We start from the raw sequence: 19,727 nt of genomic DNA on the forward strand, positions 1-19,727 counted from the left end.
TGGCTTGTTATATGTTTACACAGACATTCATGGTTCCCAGATGATGTATCGTAATATTTTGGTGATTCTGTTACTTTTCCTATAGCATCACCATGAGGTTAACATTTGGGATTTTGAGTTGAATCTCTAGATAAAATAATTTAATAATTAAATGATTTGCAGTGAAGTGTAATACACACATCTATCCTCCTACGATATGAATTATAATAACTTTGGTGATTCCCAGAGTTTTGATCTGGCACCATCACCAGGTCTTAAGTTTGACTTGCCCAATTGCAGAAGAGTGCTACCGGATACAAATGGTAGCGCTCTTAAACACTAAACCGAGATGGTGAACATGGTAAACATTGTACCTGCTCAACATGAGAATGTTGCCATTGTCATTGTGAGCATGTTAGCATTTCATTTGAAGCAGCACTGTGCCTAAGTACAGCCTCTTAGCGCCATCTCTATAGCGATGCAGACTCTTTGACTTGTTAAACTGTAAATGTCCAGCTGTTTACATTCTGTAACTTGGTCAAATTCTTGAATAAAATCTTAAGTGTTTGTTTCTGTTACAGATGAGACCATGTTCAAGATAACTAATGGTTTCTTTAGCACATCAAGGCTATATGTAGCGTTAATGCTTCTCAAGAGGTAGATGGTATAAACAGTTAGTGCTGTAAAGGGCTCTACTTTTAACTTTGGGTTACTTTACAGCACAGTTTACATTTCTAACCTGCTTTACAGCAGTCTTGCACCCTAGTTTAGTTTATTCACAATGCTGACTTGTATTTTCTGTGTCTGTCTCTCTGCAGGACTTTGATGACTTTATCTTTGCCTTCTTCGCCATTGAGATGGTGATCAAGATGGTGGCTCTGGGGATTTTTGGGAAGAAATGTTACCTCGGAGACACGTGGAACCGTTTGGACTTCTTCATAGTATTGGCTGGGTGAGTTACTCAACTACACACACATGCAAACACACAGGTGGCCAAGCATAACCATGCATAAACACTGGAGGCTTGCACAAGGCAAAGTATACACACACACGTGCAACACATTTGAGCGGTAATCAATCTGCGAGTCAGGATTGGGAAGTGCAGGGACAGATTCACAAGCAGGGACAGAAGTGTGTGAGTAATAGCTTGTAAATGTTATTGTGTCAACGCTTGCTGCCCTCAGAGCAAATCAAATCACAGCTCATGTGAACTGGAGCATCAACCTGTTAGAACCCTCTCTTTTTTTATACATTTAAATATAAAAATATATGACTCTAAATGTCCCTTTAAAACCCATTTGATTAGATATTGGTAGGAAGTACCCTATTAAATTCTTAAGTGATCTTAATCTTTAAATGTTAAAAAATTAGAGTTCAGATTTTAATGAGTGAACCCAAGTAATGTTGCACTTAGAAAAACTTTTAAACTCTCAAAATCATGGCTTGCAGGCCTGTAACAGTTTTTGCCTCTTAACAACTTCCATACAGTGCATGCACAGGCACAAGCTATATAAGCTCACTATATACTTGTTTTTGAATTAATATGCACACACAAGTACACATTTAGACAGGAGATGCAGACATACTAACACTGGACATATACATTCAGATTTTAATGCACACACACACAACATTGAACACTGAACATTATATTAGTTTTTAGTAGAAATTGTGACCAAAATGAGTTGGGTTAGAGTTAGAGAGTTAGGTTTAGGGCTGAAAATACCAACTTGTTCTCATTCCCAGGCTGTCAAATATGAACACATGGTGTCTTTATGACATATTGGGATTTCATGTCAGCATGAGCCCATTCAATCACAATCTGTGGTATTAGCCAATGTAAGCACACAGAGAACTCTGGGTCTTGGCATCCTCTCTCAGCAAATGCAACAAAGAAGATTAGAAATAGAAAAAAAGAAAGGTAATATTTATAATAATGGAATAAACAAAGTCATATTCTAATTTGATTTAAAATCTCATTACAAAATGGGATAGTAATACATTTGAAATGGGGTACAAACCTTTTAATGAAATATGTGACAGGTGACAAGAGCAACAATCCATAATTATAATAAAAATATGGAACAGTGGAGGTTGAAAGCAGAGGACAACCTATAGTCCAGTTTGATAAAGCCGTCTTGAAATTGCCATTGATGTACACACACATACACACACAACACACACACACACACACACACACACACACACACACACACACACACACACACACACACACACATTGTAATTTGATTAAACATGTTATAGAACATAGCATGCTGGTTTCTGTCTGACATTTTCATCACACTGGATCCCCTGCTGCTTTTTAATGCCATCCTTCTGTCACAGCTTCTGTTGTCCATCAGTAGGAACAGGGCACATTTCCATCTTTGTGTGTGTGTGTGTGTGTGTGTGTGTGTGTGTGTGTGTGTGTGTGTGTGTGTGTGTGTGTGTGGCTGCGGCATATTTCAGCTGCAGAATTGAGATACATTTCAGCTATTTTATGCAGTAACACACCTGTATATCAGAGCCCATTGATTCACTGTAAGCAGCACTGTTTTGGTCTTTTGTATAATGTCAGTATGCTTCTTCCTCAGGCCTCATCCATTTCATTCCTCTACTCCTCTCTTTATACCTGCATCCAACATTTTGCATTGACATATTTTTGGATCATAGATAGTAAATGCTGCTTCCCCATTGGCTCTCCTGGCTCAGAGAAGAACTGATCAAGTGCCAGAGTACCAGGCAGAACTTAATGGGAAATACCTTCATGTCTGATATTCTGGCTTTAATCCACTGAGTGACTAGAACATGCAAAACAGAACTGAGTGTAAAACAAGTCAATGTTTTTTGAAAAGGAAGACATTACAGTTGTGATGAATACTGAGATTCTCCTCAGATACACACAAATACAATCATAATGCAGTGGTGGGGAAAGTGGGTCACTGCTGCAGTGCAGGATTGGATGTATATTAAATAAGACATACCTTTAGGCATGAGATGAAGATAGAAATAACAACTATATATAAGGTGACCAGATGAGAATGGGTGATATTTGAGACAGGGGGAGTCGGGGTGGGTTTGGTCAAAGCACATTAAATTCAGTGTCAATGAATAGCTAAAAGTATGGAAGTCAAAACTCGACTCTAAAATGTGTTTTGTTTTTTTTGTTAATGAAATCCACTGTCTGTCATGAGGGAAAAGAAACACAGTGACTGTACTGTATGTAACAGTGTGTACATAATAATCAGTTACATAAATATCATTTTATTTTATTCATTTCATCAGTGCAGCACCTATCATATTTGACTGCAATTTCTGTTTTATTTCTGTTTTAAATACAATACAATCTACTGAACAAATTCAGAACAGGATTGCAATACATACTCATAAAATTATTTTTAGAGCGGCTAAGTAATGCTACCTCAGAAATTCACTATATAAACTCAATAAAACTTAAAGACCATGTATAAGTAAATTCAGACATTTTCTTCTAAACACAGGGTGGTTAACAACACACTTTTCTGTGGTATGTCAAACTCAGAACACATATTTATTCTTACTTCACACGGACTTTAACTGCAAACAAATGTAGTATTCCTGAGTTCAGTTGACTCACACCTTTTATACCTAGTTCAGTCAGTTTTTACAGGATTTTCTTGTTGAAACAACTGGACCTATGACTGAAAGAGGTGATTTAATTTCCAAATTCAAATGTATAGAATAATATAGAATGAAATCAGACTCAAACTCTTTCTTTTCTTTTTCTTTTTCTTTATTAATATTATTAAGATCAGTGTGTACAGATAGATGAAATAGAGAGGAAGGTAAATTGACTACCTACCTTTTCGGCAGGTATAATTGTCATTAAGCTGAAGGAGCTTACAAACACATTTTTATACGATATGATATTTTTTTATCATAAATTCCTCTTACAGTGGCAGCTGCACTCTTTATTATCTGCTTTAAAACTGGACTTTATTTTTAATGACCAATATGCCCAATCAGTGCGATACACAATTGAAAACGCATAAATAATACTCAATAATAATATAATGTTTAATCACTAAAAGCAGTAATTATAACCTAAGTGATTTGATTAGGATATTTTCACAGATTCAGAGAGTAAGGAGAAAACGATAGAGCTAATAATTCATGTAGCCTAACTGATAATTCACAGGATTCTCACATTTAAGTTTAGAGTCTTCTATATTTTATTTCGGTGGCAGCAGCAGCTTGTTGCTTATATTTCTATTATGTTATTAATTATCCATGATAATCTGGCAGCACTCCAAAAGACACAATACATTCAGTGCAGCATTTTTAAATATTACTGTGACACCAAGTCAGGTCTCCTCAGCATTTTTGCCCTCAAGTAGAGTTGGTTCTCACAGCATAGAGACAGCTCTGGTTTTAGCTTGTTCATATCATCTATAACTATTATCTTAATAGTTAGATTTCGGGACAAACGGGACAGGATTCGAGAACTGCTTCTAATTCTGGACCATCCTGATATTTTTGGGACGTCTGGTCATCCTAGCTATAGACAAACCCATGAATTCTGTACACTGAAATGACATTTTGGTGGTCCTGAGTGGCACATGTGTGACTGATCTAGAGGTGAGCTGAAGCATGATCACCGTGGCAACAAACAAAATCCAGTTCTCTAAATGGTTCAGTATTCTTAAAAATAACTCAGTTGTACATCATGATCTCCTATCACATCTAACGGCAAAAGTGTTCATAACCTCCCAATAGCTTCACTTAGAGGTAGGTCAGCTTCTACCTGACTACCTGAGCTTTTTATGTGTCTCTTTTTAGTCTCGACGCGATGAATCGTGAGTTGCCATAGGCATTGGTTGTTTTTGAACCCTGCCTACTTCAACACCTCCACACACCTGACTTGTTACGTGAGATGCTTGTGATTGTCTGAAGTTAGGAAAACTGTGCACAGCCCTCCCTGAAAACTTGCTTTCACCAGTTAGATGATCTGACAAATCCTTTGTTTTAATCATAACCTTCAGTTCTAGTTTGCATTTAACTGTTAAATATTATCTGCACAGTGGTTTGAATGAATCAGTTATAATGCAGACTCTGGATATTTATATATTCTGTTTGAATTGTGAACATATAGTATCATGAAGCCTGCAGTCTAAGTGTGGATCATCTCATGCTTCATAACAGTAAAGCTACAGTTAGGAATTGTTCTACACCGTGATTTACAGATTGTGGTAGCATATGAATGGAAACAGAGTATATACATGCAGAAATATGCACATTACTTTGGACATTTGTGCTTTTAAGACAAAACATAAGAGAAAAAGATGTGAGTCTAGACAGGGGTGGGTGTGGCTCAGGAGGTAAAGTGATCGTCCATCAGTCAGAAGATCAGTGCTTTGATTCCCAGCACCTCTATCAATGTGTCCTTGGGCAAGACAACTGTGAATATTAGATCCTCCTGATGAGCAGGTTGGCACCCTGCATGGTTGCCCCTGTCATCAGTGTATGAATGTGTGTGAATGAGTGAATGTGACATGTAGTGTAAAAGCACTTTGAGTAGAAAGGTGCTATATAAGTACAGTCCATTTACCATTTACACATGTACCGGTGTGAGGTTTCCATACTGTCAAATTGAAATATATAGTCTAATATGTGTCAAATATCAGATGACTAAAAATGATACAGGAACATGATATTGTCATGTAGATGGATGTTCACTCTAATTAGGTCTCATATGTAGACTTTGATCTCAGATGGTGTTTGACTTCAGAGGTTATAGATACAGTAGATGGAAACTTAAGGTACTGCAGGTAAACAGGATGTAGGTTGTTTTGGTGCAGCAGTCTGCATGTACTATAAGGCCACATTCAGTCCAAATCAGGCATTGCGGCGCACCTCCGCAGGGTTGTACAGATGTGAGGGGAGGGTGTGGGTGTCAGTGTGTTTACTTGTTCAAAACTCAGAAAATAATGTTTTTTTTCTTCTCATTCACTGGCTTTCTCGCTACCACTCCTCCCTCTCTTTCGCTGGTGCTCTCTCTTTTTTTTCTTCTCCTTTTTGAAAATCAATCTGGGAGCCGACAGCAAAGCCTTAACTTTACTTTTAATGTTATCAAAAGAAGAAAAATGTCCTCCCCTCCTCCTAGTCACGTCTTTGTTCTCCCTCATGGCAGGGTTGTACAGCTCTGATCAGTCTGATTGCTGGCTGTGATTGGTAACTGCAGCGTGACGCCGGATTGCATTTCTTTAAAAGTTGATTCCGGTTCAACTTTAACGCCCCTGTGGCCCCGCAGCCTAAACACACTACCCCCATACAAATGAATGGGAAGACTGCCTTTTTTTCGCCGCAACGCCTGATTTGTTGTGAATTCAGCCTAACGTGCAACTGTGAAGTTGTTTCAAATCAAGCCAGGGATCGTTACTGCATGCATAGGAGAAATGTCCTGAAAATACATTATGAAACAGGTTAGCAGAGATACTGTGTGCGTGTGCGCATGTGTGTGCGCGTGTGTGTTTATGAAAGCATGAACAATATGTAATGTAGCAAAAAACATGGCACGAGAAAATAGGTCTTTTTGTATGTCGGTGTCTGCATTTATATTGGCTCACATATGAGTGTAGGTGGTGGTGTGAACGTGTGTGAGTGTGTGTTAATATGTTACTGTATTTTCATGGGTGACACTACAGTATGTTTCCATTTCTGAACAAATTTTTTTTTTAAATCTCATCTGTACGGAGAGCCCCCCTTGTATACGGAGACAACGGTAACCTAGGTAACGGCTGGTTGTCGGAGCATTTGATATATCCTGGCAACAGTTGTTAAGTCTGCGGAGGAAGGCTCTGATGAACTGGTTGTTTCTCTCCGAGACGATAATTACAGCTTAGCTGCTTTTTCAGCAGGTCTGCACTCTCTCCTCCTAATCACCTCTCTGGCAGGAGGGAAGGATGGAGGGATGGTCCAGTGGAGGGATGGTTGTATGAAAACAGGTGCAGCGTGGAAAAAGGAGGGTTTTTAGGCTTGTAAATAGCAGAGAGAGTTCAGGATGTTTTGCTGCATTCACATGATGACTAGAAAAACAGGAGACAGAAGATTCACACTTGAAAAGAAAGTTTTCTGGTGGAGGATGAAAATTCTCAGTCATCACTTTTCATCACATGTGCATGATTTGAAATGCTCTCCCTGTTTTGCTATATTTTCATTTATGTTTGACTCTGCTTTACTTAGTTTGCCATCAGTCATGCATCACTCTTGAGCTGCATGTGTGTGTTTGTGTGTGTGTGTGTGAAGTGTGAAAGAGCTGATAACAGCACCCAGTGTGTCAGGCTGCTTGACGCTTCATTTGACATTTGTGTTAACAAGTTGTTTCTTTTAAATCTGCCAAGACGTGTGTGGTTTTAATGCATATAAGCTCCCACTCTTTATTTTTGTTGTCAACATTCTGTCATGCACAGATAAGGTAACCCGCCTAGTTTTGTCTGACGGTTTTTATTCATTAGAGAAATTATCCAGCCGACACATTCTTCAACATTTCCTGAGGATGAAAAAAAGGAGAGCAGAATACAACTGTAATTCACATCACACACATAGAAACAATGCCAAAAACATAAAAGGAAACCCGGATGACATTAAAAGGTATTTGATGTGTTACAACTTGAGTCTTACTTTCAAAACCTTGCCCATTATTTCTGTTGGTGATAGGAATGGAAACTCAAACCTTTATTTAAATTCATAGAATCATTGAGGTTGCCCTCATCTGTATTTAGTGCTAATTTAAGATTATTTACAGCTTCTTGTAGAGCATTGAAGGAGAGTTGCAGGTCCTCAGTGGCTTGTTGTACAGAATCAGCGATACAATATATGATGGTGTCATCTGCATAAAGATGATATTTACAGCTTTTTAATGAAGAGATAATTGAAAACAAGTTAAGTGGGACAAGAAACTCAAGTTGTTTGATGTAGGTTTGCCTTTATTTGATAGTTGAGTGTACAGATAGACAATGGGTAGGCAGAGAGAGAGATATGTGTGAAATACAAAGAAGGTCGCTGGCTGGAATCAAACCAAAAATGTTGTGTATATGTGTCTAAACCATTAGGCTCAAGGCTGCCCAGTCATACAGGTTTTAAACAAACTCCTAGTCAGCCAAACTCATTTTAGTGATATCAGCATATTTCTTAAACATCAACTGATAGAATTGGACAAAACTCAACTTGAATTATCCTTCAAATACCAGGCTAACAAACTCAGTGCAGTCAGCATAATGAAACCTAGTTTGTTATCTCTCAGCTTTGTGTCTGTGTTGCCTAAAGTCACTTTTTTAATTGAGATTAGAGGTCAGTGTCCTGATAGGAGCCACAGAATGAAATGCATAATATAATGTGAGTTGTCATATCATATAAATATATAAAGTGAGAAATATTCTGTTTCAGAGTTATGGAAATTGCATTAATTGCTGTTGAAGTTCAAATCAAGTTATCCATATAAGGAAAAGTAAACTAATGAAATCTATTTGTATTAAGATGAACTGATAGTACCCAGGTATGAGTACGCCAGCTAACACTCAATTCAAGATAAAATGGCTTGTTAACAGAGTGTTTTCATTTATTTATGTATTTATTTATCGATTGGTGCAGTGGAGTCCCAATCGATAGCCGAGGGAGTGTAGAAGCACTTACTGTAGCAGACTGAGTATCCTATCCATAGTACATTGATCTGACTTTACACTCTCTCTGTGGCTGGACTACTCCTGGGGAGAGAGACAGAAAGGATGAGTGTGGAGGAAAAGGAGTAAGGAGGGAACAAGAGGAAGGGTAATAGATTGACAGAGAAAGGCAGAAAGAGAATGGAAGAGATGCAGAGCTAGATGGGTCGATTGCTTCATTCCCCTCCCTCAATATTTAATCTGGTTTGATGTTTGAGGAGAGGCGCCACAGGTGAAAATATTCATTTTGACTGTGTCAGTCAGTTTGGCTATATATGACATTTTACTGTAACTTGGATACTTTCACGTCCTCTAGCCATCAAATAGTGATAAGGTCAGTATGATGGATTTAAACCTGACTACTGAAAGGTGCATAGATAGAAAAGAAGCAGTGGAAATGCATCTGGGATTGTCTTTTTATGTGGAAAATATAAGAAACAGGGAGATACCATGATTAGCAAAGGCTCTCATCTCCCTTCATGCATAGTGCTGGACTGGTAGTTTGTTAAGTTTGCCGTTTTATGTTCCAGAATACAAATATTACTTTTGCTCATCACAGTAATGTTATATAAGTAGCGGATGCCTATTTTAAAAAAAAGTACCAGGGGAAGTTATTACTTGAATTCCAAAACGAATGCATTACGTCTCTTATAACACCAGAAAAGTAGAAGAGTACTTAGCTCCAACACTGGTCATACCTTCATAAGAACAATAGAGACAGGTTCCCAACTTCTTTGGCTTGTCGACAAAGAGGTCTGTAAGCCAAAGAGGTTTGGCTTAGTATTTTTGTCATGAACCCTCATGTTGTTCAATAAAGAGGGCTTATCAGACATGCTAGTTCCATGGATATATGGATGGTAATGTCAGTCAGTCAGTCATATGGTCCACCACTTTGGTCCAGATGGAAATATCTTAACAACTGGATGGATTTCCATAAAATGAGTTGCAGACAATCATGGTCCCTAGAGGATGAAACTGTCGACTTTGGCGATCCTCTGACTTTTCCCAAATGTCTTGATAACTATTGAATGAATTGCAGTGAAAATATCTGTATATTCAAGGTCCTTAGAATTAATCTTGGGGATCCTCTGACTCTATCTAGCACTGTTATCTGGTCAAAATATCATTATGTCTAACACTTTGATTTATGACAAATACCTACAAAACTAATGACATTTCCATAAGACTCAGCTACACATTGTTTTAAGTTCTAATTCCCAAAGCTTAGCATGCTAACAAGCTTAGCTAATACTATAAATCTGGTAAATATTTCACCTGCTAATCATTGGTATGTTAACATTGTTTTTGTGGGCATGTTTAGTTGGAATGTTGATGTTGGCCTTAAGCTCAAAGCACCACAACTTCACAGAGCTGCGAGCCTAGCATGTCTGTAGACTTGTAGCATTGTTTTTCTTGAGACTATTTTATCTGAAAGGTTGTTAGAACACTTAAGATGTTTTTCCCCCATTCATTGAAATATCTGGATCAACTGGAAAAGAATACCATCTGTTTTAAATCAAAGGCACCATGTTTAATATTTTAATATTAACAAATCAATAGACCAAAAAATACCATCATCAAGAAAACAGTCTCAGTTGCTTTGCAATACAATCAGGACAAAGCACTGTCTCCATGCTGACAGATTTTAAGTTTTAACATTAACTTACAGTTGTGGATGTCTGAAGTAAAGAGAGGAAAATCTTTATCCATACTAGATATCATCTAATATGTGAATCGACTACAATAGGGATAAAGAGAGTGATGAAGTTCATTGGAAGTGCAGTCTTGCAATAAATCAGAGAAATATTAGAACTGTCTGACACAAAGTGGGTACAATAGGGTATAGTACCCATCACCTAGATCATGGTCCAAATCACTTAAGGTAATTATATGAAGGTATCACAGTTAATTCTACCATGATATACTGCTATTTAAGATGCAAGTTAGCACCTTTAACTGGCTTTAAATATTCAACATATCCTCTTCGATTTCAGACCTGTGATTGAGTCGCACTAAAGTAGATGGGAGAGAAGCACTGAACCCAATCCTCAGCCTCCCCTCCTTTGTTCTCGCTATGATTTATTGATGCCACTTTGGATCAGCTCCAGCCCAGTTTGGGGGACAGCAGAAGAAAGAAAAACTGTGAGAGTGGAGAAGAGAAGGTGAGGGAGAAAGCGATAAAGAGGCAGAGATGTCAAGATGAGGGAGAGAGGGAGATGAAGTGAGAGTGGGACAGAAGGTGGAAGAGGTAAGAAAACTCATAGAGGGCAGATAAGAAAAACTGAAAATAAAAGAAAATACCAATACTAGGGAATACTCTCATTTGCTTTCTTTCCAAGAGTGAGATAAGAAGACTTGTTGTTGGTTTGGTCTAGCTCTGGACATTTGTTGACAATAATGCTGCATTCCATGTACCTCAGATGTTGGAAGTCGGAGTTGGGAATGCAGTCACACCCGAATTTGAATCGTTCCAGTTTAGAAGTAGAAAACCATGTCTAGCAAGGTAAGGCACTGAAAGCAATAGCAGATGATAAAATCACATTTCACTATATTTTGCAAGTAGAAACACAAATAAGACAGAAATGCTAATAAATAGGATATTACGACAAATTTCACACTGTTGATGCACAGGGCAGCTATCTTGGATTCTGACGTTGCTGGTGAAGTTCGTCCGATCTTCCAAGTCAGAAATCCAACTTCAGTGGACATTCAAGTTGAAATTTCCGACTCGGAACTTGGCAATTCTGACTTCTGAGTACCAATGGAACACACCATGGGGAAAATATAGAAAATCACTAGCCTTATCCTTTGAGCTAAGTGGTCACATTGTTCGATTAACACTCAAGCTTTAGTTCAGTGTAGCAGGCTGCTGGAGAAGGACGTGGTTAGCCTAGACTTGAAGCAGGGGTAAACAGCTAGCCTTGCTCTGTACAAAGTTAAAAATAGTCCTACCATTAACATGATTTATTTAATTTGTTTAACCAGTAAATACAGTATAACAGGTCTTTGCCAGGTCCCACTTGAAAAAGAGATTTTAATCGCAACAAGACTTTCATGTGGGTAAATAAAGGATAGAAAAATACAGAAAAGTAAAACTGACAAATGGTGGTTTTATGGTGAGTTACTGGAAACACTTCCAGGAAACATGGAGTTACTGGAAATATTTCCCGCCTTGTCCAGCTGAAGTTTCTTGGTTTGGCACCATCATTCCTGTATGGAGACCAAAACAAAGCCTAATTGGTGAGCTGTACTATAGCCAAAGATACTGGACAGAAAGACTGGGTGGGTGGATCAACTTGTGTTCATCATGAAATCTCTGCAGCTGCCCCAATCCATGTCTTGGCTCCAACTCCACACTTTACAGACAGGCGTGAGATTGATATTGATTTTCTTATCTTACCTTTTGGAAAAAGAAAACAAATAAGCACATCTCCCAACATGAACTATTACTTTAGTTTAAAAGCAGAGTCAGAGAAAGAGAGAGAGGTTATAATGGGAGAAAGGGGGCATGAAGAGTGATGTTGCAGTCCAGAAGAGAGAGGTCACAGACAAGGATACAGCATGCATGACCAATGATGGCCATTAAACAAACTGTCCGCTGTCAAGAGTCTAGCAGTAGGTCTCTAAGCTTCTCCCCCTCGTTTTTCTTTCCTTTCTCCATGAGCTTGCAGTTTACAGCATCGGGACTGTACTACTGTATTTTTTCTGTCCTGGATGTCCTTATCTACCTGGGTTCTCCTCCATTAGTTAGATTATCTCCCCGCTACAAGTGGGTCAGGAGATCGGCCATAGATTATCAGCCAGAGCGAAGGAGCGTGGGAGCATGGAAGTGAACAAAGGAGGAAAGGGATGCAGGAGAGACAGAGGGAAGAAAGATAAAGGTTGAGCAGATGTATGAACAGAATGCTACTGAAAGCTTCATCGGGATATATTTGCCTGTAAAACTGCACCTCCTGTTCTATCATTCTAAATCACAATTTAGTAATGTAGAAGAGCTTCCTGCGGCCTCTGCTGATTCACCCCTCTGCTCCCAAAATTAAATGCTAGTCTCATTAGTCATTGGTGGGAAAGCCTCTCCGTACACAGTAAGTGAATACTAATAGAAACAAGAGGAAAAACTGGGTCTGAAACTGTAATGAGCAAGAATTCATCCAGAGAATAGATTCACCTGTGTTACAGTTCAGTTGTATCTCATTATCAAGAGGGAAGGCAGGCTATTAACTGTAAATAAAGACATGGATTATTACCAAAAAACATGCAGAGGTGGTGGAACTACTTATTTTAGCTGCATACTGTACCTCCCCCTAACCAGCCCAAAAGGCAGAACAGCCTGGATACTCCCTGACAGACAAAACCTGGGGCAAGAAAGCACTCTATACTGCTTGTAAATTTTAATTTCTGTGAGCATGTGGTAATAACTGATAATTATTGTTATTAACGCTCCTCTCATGTTTGATTATGGTAGCTGGACAGCCATCGTTTAGAGAGATTTTAGAGAATTAATCATACTTAAACTGGTAGGTATTGTGATCACGGACAGCACTGAAAAACATAATTATGATCTCTGCAGTTTAGTGACCCCTAACCCTATACCACAGAGAACCATCTGTTCTGCCTGGCTAGAATGCACAATACTTTCAGGTAGTATCTTCACTAGGTTTCTATGATAGACAAAAGGCTTCCTTTTTCAGTTGTTCCTGGGGTTTGGCTTCTCCTTGTTGGAGTAATTAAGTATCACATATTCTAAGGTAGGCAGTAATGGTGCATAAAGCATGAATAAACAGTTGTGGCATTTTGATTGATTGTACATGGAGCTGTGGGTCTGAATACTGTTTATTATGCAGAAGAGATGCATTTTGTCATCATTTTTTATTATTGTAAATACAAGATGATGGATTCCTGGACGGCTATCGAGCACATAATATTTATGTGGAGCTCCATCAGTTTTGCAACTCACTAGCACAGCAAAACACACCCGTAACTGTACAGTCAAGGGAATCCAGTTGCATTTTGGGCAATGTAGGCACCATGTTCTGACAGGGACAATGAATATTGTGGACTAAGAGAGGCAATTTCTCTGGTTCAATAGCATCGATTCTGTTCTTTCTTCTTAAAAGTTGCGAGACGGACAATGTTATATGAGTTAAATTCTAAAGCAGGGTGGAACAATGTAGTCTAGTGGCTAGAGTGCCATTTGGCAAAATGTCCACAAACATTACACTAAGTCTGCGAGTACAGTTCTACAGCTAAGACCTCTGACTATTCTGCTGGGAGAAAAAGTAGACTTCCCTCATCTGATTGTTGCATGAGAAAGAGAGATATTCAGTAATCATCCATGACTGTGAAGAATAACTTGGTTAACATTTTGGGTTAGATAAGCAGCAGTGTGGGATGATGGCAGAAAGTGTTGCTGATGAAAGGGTTTCAATCTGATTCGGCATGAAAACACTCCATCTGTCTGTTCTCCGGTTTTTCCTCTCTCCACTTTTGCCAAATGATACTACATGCACTTACTTTAGAAATGTGATCAGAATTGCATTGTTAGCTGTTCTCAATACAGTGACCTGAATTGCACATATTGGTTGAATGTTTGTTGTAGCACAAAGGATAATTGCTCCTATGGTGCACATAGCACACATAGCTATGTGCATCTAAGGAACAATATACAATAATATACACGTAGTATACATACCACACTCAAAGAGCTATCCATCACTCATAATTCACTGGCTGAGGAACATCTAGTGTGACAGCTTGCCTGTCACTGGTGTGGAGGCGAGTGGAATGAAAACAATATGAGACTAAAGAAATGTAAGAGGAGAGGACAGATTATGCTTAGTTCCCATTAAGTGAGAAATAACAGGACAGAGTATGATGGAGAAATCTGTAGCTACAGTAGTATAATGGTATAATACAGTAATCTAAGAACATCATTATATAATGTAATAATCACAGTGGGGTTAAACAGGTGAGGCAGCCTGTTCACTGTGGATCAATGGACTGCTTTGACAACTGAAGATATGAATGAACAGCTCTGTTTGATTACCATACACTCAAAATGTAACACTCTGTGTTCATGAATATTTCTAAGGTGAATGAATGCACGCTGGGATGTTAATATTTTGTATGCCGATAGCCCCAAAAACCTTTTAAAAACTGTATTGATTTTTGTATGGAAGTAATATATAGAGTATGATTTCTAACTATCACTGTTTCCTCATACTTTAGAATTATGTGTCACTTTAGAGTTCTTTATCTTGACCCTCTCCGGAGTCATAAATATTTTTCCTTGAGCCTCACTGAGTGACTTGGGGAAAATGCATGAATCTCCCTCCACCATAAATAACTACATTTTATTATACACGCACCAAAGGTAGGGAGTAGTGTAGAAAATAAAAAGCAAAGGCTGACCTTTTCCAGCTATTACGTTTAATAGTGAACCGTGACTCTTAAAACTTGGCCCTCTGACCGCCCTTTCCTCGTTGGGGAAAAAAGCAAAATACCAGCCCAACTGCAGGGTTTCCACCAGTATAATGCAAGAGTGACCCCCTGCTGGGCTTAAGCATTTGGGAATAAAAAAAAAAAGTATTTTAAGATGTTTTCCAACTTATGCAAGCAGCACTACTCCTTTTAGGTCAGTACATAGCCAGTGTGTGTTCAAAAGAGAGAGGTTAAAAATATTATTACAAAGCATGGTTAAGATATGGTTACTAAGAAACTGCTAAAGTATATAAATGCAAATTGTTACAGAACATGTTTATAATAAAGTGCATTTTCTTAGCTTTTGAGTTAGGTGTATTTATTCATGTTTGACAAAGCTAGGCTAGCAGCTTCCTCCTTTTTCCAGTTTGTATGCTAGGCTAGGTCAAACACTTATCTCTGTACTAGATGCACAAAAAAACAACAATAAAATAAAATAAAAAGTTTTAGTTTTTGTAGTTCATTTTCAGTTTTTATCTCCTTCATGTGGGAAGAACCCCCATGAAGAAGAGAAAAAAGAAGCTGAAATATCACGTTTGATATGTAAAGGCCTTTTAAAGCTAATATGGCTAATGTGTTAACAAATGTTCAACTATATGGACTTCTAGTAGACACAGAGCAACTGTGTCTCTTTTGACCTGAAGAATGTAAGTCCATTATATTCCTTCCTTTTATCTTTATTTTGTCTCTTTAGCTGCTAAATGCTACATTGTGTTCACCAGCTAGTTGCTAACTTTGTTTGTTTTGCTGTTTGGTGCTGGACTGCTAACATACAGTCAGTTTACTGCTGAAAACAGATGTGGGCTGTTGCATATCAATAATATTAACTTGTGGTTATTAAGAAACGATGGACAGAGTGACTGTAGTGACTAGCTTTGTTTACATATTGGTGTTATTAAGAAAAAATATGTAAATTTGGTAAAAAAAACAAATGGCTTGTTTGTATTTTTAAAGAAAAAGTTGCTAGAAGGTGTATTATTTTCCCTCCTTGGAGAAAACTAGGCTAAAAGCTTTGAGTCTTTATATTACACTAGAGTAAACTCATACCAGACTTATTGCTGTACTTTTAATCCATATCAATCTTCTTATTTTGCCCGAAGTAACAAGACAAACAATATAAATAGCCATTACCAAGCCAGTGATCAATGGATGTAGCAGTGGTTGTGCATCGTGTTCATTTTATACACATTTCGAAGTCACAACTCTTTACAGGAAATAATTCAGAACACCCGAAGCTATTTATCAACTTGTACTGTGCAGCTCGAAAGCCTGGGCTCCTCACCCCATCAGTTATTCAGCAAACGTATTTTCTAACATTATTTACCACATCATTTGTTGTACTGCTCAAACAAACTCCCTAGCCTCATATCAGGCATTGCAAATTGAAGAGACTCAATCATAATTTGTCAGTTCCATTCAGCTTCTTTCAAACTATCCATCATAATTTGCATAAAAACACTCACACGGATACCCAACGAAGAGAATGATGAAACAATAAACACTGGTGGAATTCCTTTTTTATCAGTCTCAACCTTGATTTCACTCAGATTTTGGCAATTTGGTCCATCTATCAGTCATACATTCCTTCTTATTTATCTTGACAGATATGGGACTGGTGGCTACTTGAAATTATACTTGTGCTGTAGCTGCAGGAAGACGGATGGGTGGACTGACTTAGATGGACAGATACACAGATAAAGACAGAAAGGCAGACAGATAAAGGTTAGGTGAGGACAGCAGGGGTCAACGATTGGACAACAGACGCTGGTCTACATTCTTGAGCTGCTTTGAATATTCTTTCCTATTATAGGTCTCTCTGGGTGGCATTGTGTCTACTTTGTGTGTGTGTGTGTGTGTGTTTGTGTGTGTGTAAGTGTGTGTGTTTGTGTTCTTAACCTTTTCCAAGGTACTGTTGTCTTTGCTTTGGAGGAGATGATGCCGTAAAACTGTATACCATCCGTCATGCGCTTGACTGTCTTGGCACAAACACACACATTCACCCTCTGCAATAAGAGGACGAGTTAAGAATCAAGCTGTCTACACGCCCAGAGAAATGTTGTTTTTGTGCACACTGTATGTCTTTGACTGCTTTTTATTGCGTGATTTATATGTATCTCATTACATTCTTCAGCGAGTTGTTTGTCCTTGTAAGGATCTCTCCATATCAAGTATTGCATCAGACTGTGTGCGCGACAAGATGTAAAACAGTTTTTTTTTCTTTCTTTTTGTCCTCGACTCGGCTTCGTGTGTGCTTTAGTTTGGGAATTCTCCTCACGCAAACTCCTCTCCAAGGATGGGCCTCCCCCGTCCTACTCCTGCTTCTCATTTCTCGATCCCTCCTCCTCTCCTCTCCTCTCCTCGCCTCCACCGCCCTCCCCCCTCCCCCCCTGTATCAGCATCATCAACACTGGCACGGACTCTGACGAAAAAACAGAGCACAACTTCCTGTCGTTTGCATCGTTTGTTTGATACACTCCATTTCTCCTCGGCTGTTTCTTCATTCCAGATGAGGGGAGATGGGTCAGTTTTCACTCAACGCACCCAACTTTCATCTGGCTCTCATCAGGGGCAGCAAGTGTTTTTGCATGCACTATTTTTCAACAGACATCCTTCATCATCCGCTTTTAAGTTTGTTTATATAACTCTGTCTGATGAAAAATTACCCTAATATTTGTACTATATTACTCTGGGGATTTCTAGCGTGTCTGTGTCCCTCAAACATGAGTTTTCCCATTGGCATCCTGATAATGTTACCATTAATTTCCCATAGGGACTGTTTCACTCAACAACAACCTAATTCATAGTGAAGTTATTGCCTATTCTCCATCTCCTATATGACAATCACACTGTATGGCTGTTTTACTCCCACTTCATTATTCAGTCTGACATCTTGTTCATATAATCTGTCTTCTGTTTGGAGGGATTTGTTATTTTGACTTAAATAATCAGTAGTGACTGAGTCATCCTGTCAACATCATTTTCATTATGAGCAGTTAGCAGTTTGCTATGAGTGGTTAAAAGAATACTTCAAACATATTTTCTTTTTTGCCAAAAGATAACTAAAACCCGACCGATACTGGATTTTTGGGTCTGATGCTGATATTAGAGATATTATTCTGATATTGATATATCAGCTGACAATCGTATATATATATATACAGGATATGTACATAAACACACTTTTTTCTTTCAATGGTACCTCAAATTTAGACATAGATATGTAATGGAGGCATGATATTGTACAGTTAAAGAATTAATGTAACTTTTATGAAATGACATCAGTGCACTGAAACAGAAATATCAAACTTTAAATAAGAAAAAGGAACAAATATACATAAAATGCTGCATATATATCTTTAAAAAAATGTAGTGGCACATATCAGCATAAACTGATACTGATATATCTGTGATAGACTAATATCAGCTGACTGATATATCGGTCAGCCTCTAGTCTGAAGGTAATAAAAGCAGTCTACTAGTGCCTCTAAAGCTCATTAATTAATTGTGGTTTTATGAGGGATTATATACGAGACTGTTTCTTTGCCAGGTGCAATGACTTTCTGCAGTCTTGTCATCACTATGTAGGTATCTGTGAGGTTGCCAGGCAACCAAGTATAAAAAAAGGTAAAATGTATTCAAGAGTTGTTGTTTTTACTTAAATTAACCTGTACAGCTGATCAGTCTCATGCGCACAAGAAGCTGATGTCCCCATACTTAAGACTAGTAAACATCAGTGAGCACAAAGTCAGTTATTTATTCTGGGCTGCTGCTATTATTATTTTGATTATTGATTATCATATTCTTCAAAAAGCTATAATAAACTATTGTTAAAACTTGTAGTTCAAGATGACATCTTCAAGCATCTTATTTTTCCCGGCTTACAGTCCGAAATCAAAATATACTTATACTACTACTATAATACTTCACATTGATCTATAACAGAAGAGCAACAAATCCACACTATGCACCACCAGAGAATGGAGAGAATTTAGAGAAACGCTTAATTGATTACCAAAATAGTTAGTGATTAATATTTAATGTTAACTGACATTTTTAATCCACTAATCATCACTTAACTCATTAGTTATCATAAATCATCATAAGTCATACGTTTAACATTAGTTCTTTTCTGTGGCATCACATTAACTAGGACTCCTATAATTCTACTGTACTGTATCTGTAGTACCAAGTAGTGACTTTAAACCATGTAAGGAGAACTACAAAGAGTTAGTCATTCATTTCTATAAAATTGTGGGACCTGAAAGAGGCTGGTAAAGAAAAAGAAGAAAAAAAGAACTGTCAAAACGGAGGAGAAATCCCATCCTGTAGCTGCTGGTATGAGTCAAGCTCCATAAACCCTGCCTCCATAATGCTACTCAGTAGTATCCAAGTCAAATCTAATATTTCTTTACTTTTGAGTGATTTACCCACAAGTGTGGCTTTCACAGCCTAATTAGCACTCTTTCACTTTGACATGTAAAATTGTTGAAGTGCCCCTTTTAATGCTTTTAATTTCCTATGATATATAATATAATATTACCCTTAACATTCATGCCTAGATATTAATAGTGC

At 38.1% G+C, this 19,727-nt stretch overlaps 1 protein-coding gene across 1 annotated transcript in view; it reads left to right on the forward strand.

Moving 5' to 3' along the window:
- The window catches only part of cacna1g (calcium channel, voltage-dependent, T type, alpha 1G subunit), a 259,465-nt gene that overhangs the window by 110,639 nt on the left and 129,099 nt on the right, over positions 1–19,727 (forward strand). Inside the window, exon 3 of the mRNA XM_053341901.1 lies at positions 798–931. Coding sequence (XP_053197876.1) covers positions 798–931 — 134 coding nt within the window. The remainder of the gene's footprint in view (positions 1–797; positions 932–19,727) is intronic.

The sequence above is a fragment of the Scomber japonicus genome, chromosome 20, assembly GCF_027409825.1.
Source record: "Scomber japonicus isolate fScoJap1 chromosome 20, fScoJap1.pri, whole genome shotgun sequence".
NCBI lineage: Eukaryota > Metazoa > Chordata > Actinopteri > Scombriformes > Scombridae > Scomber > Scomber japonicus.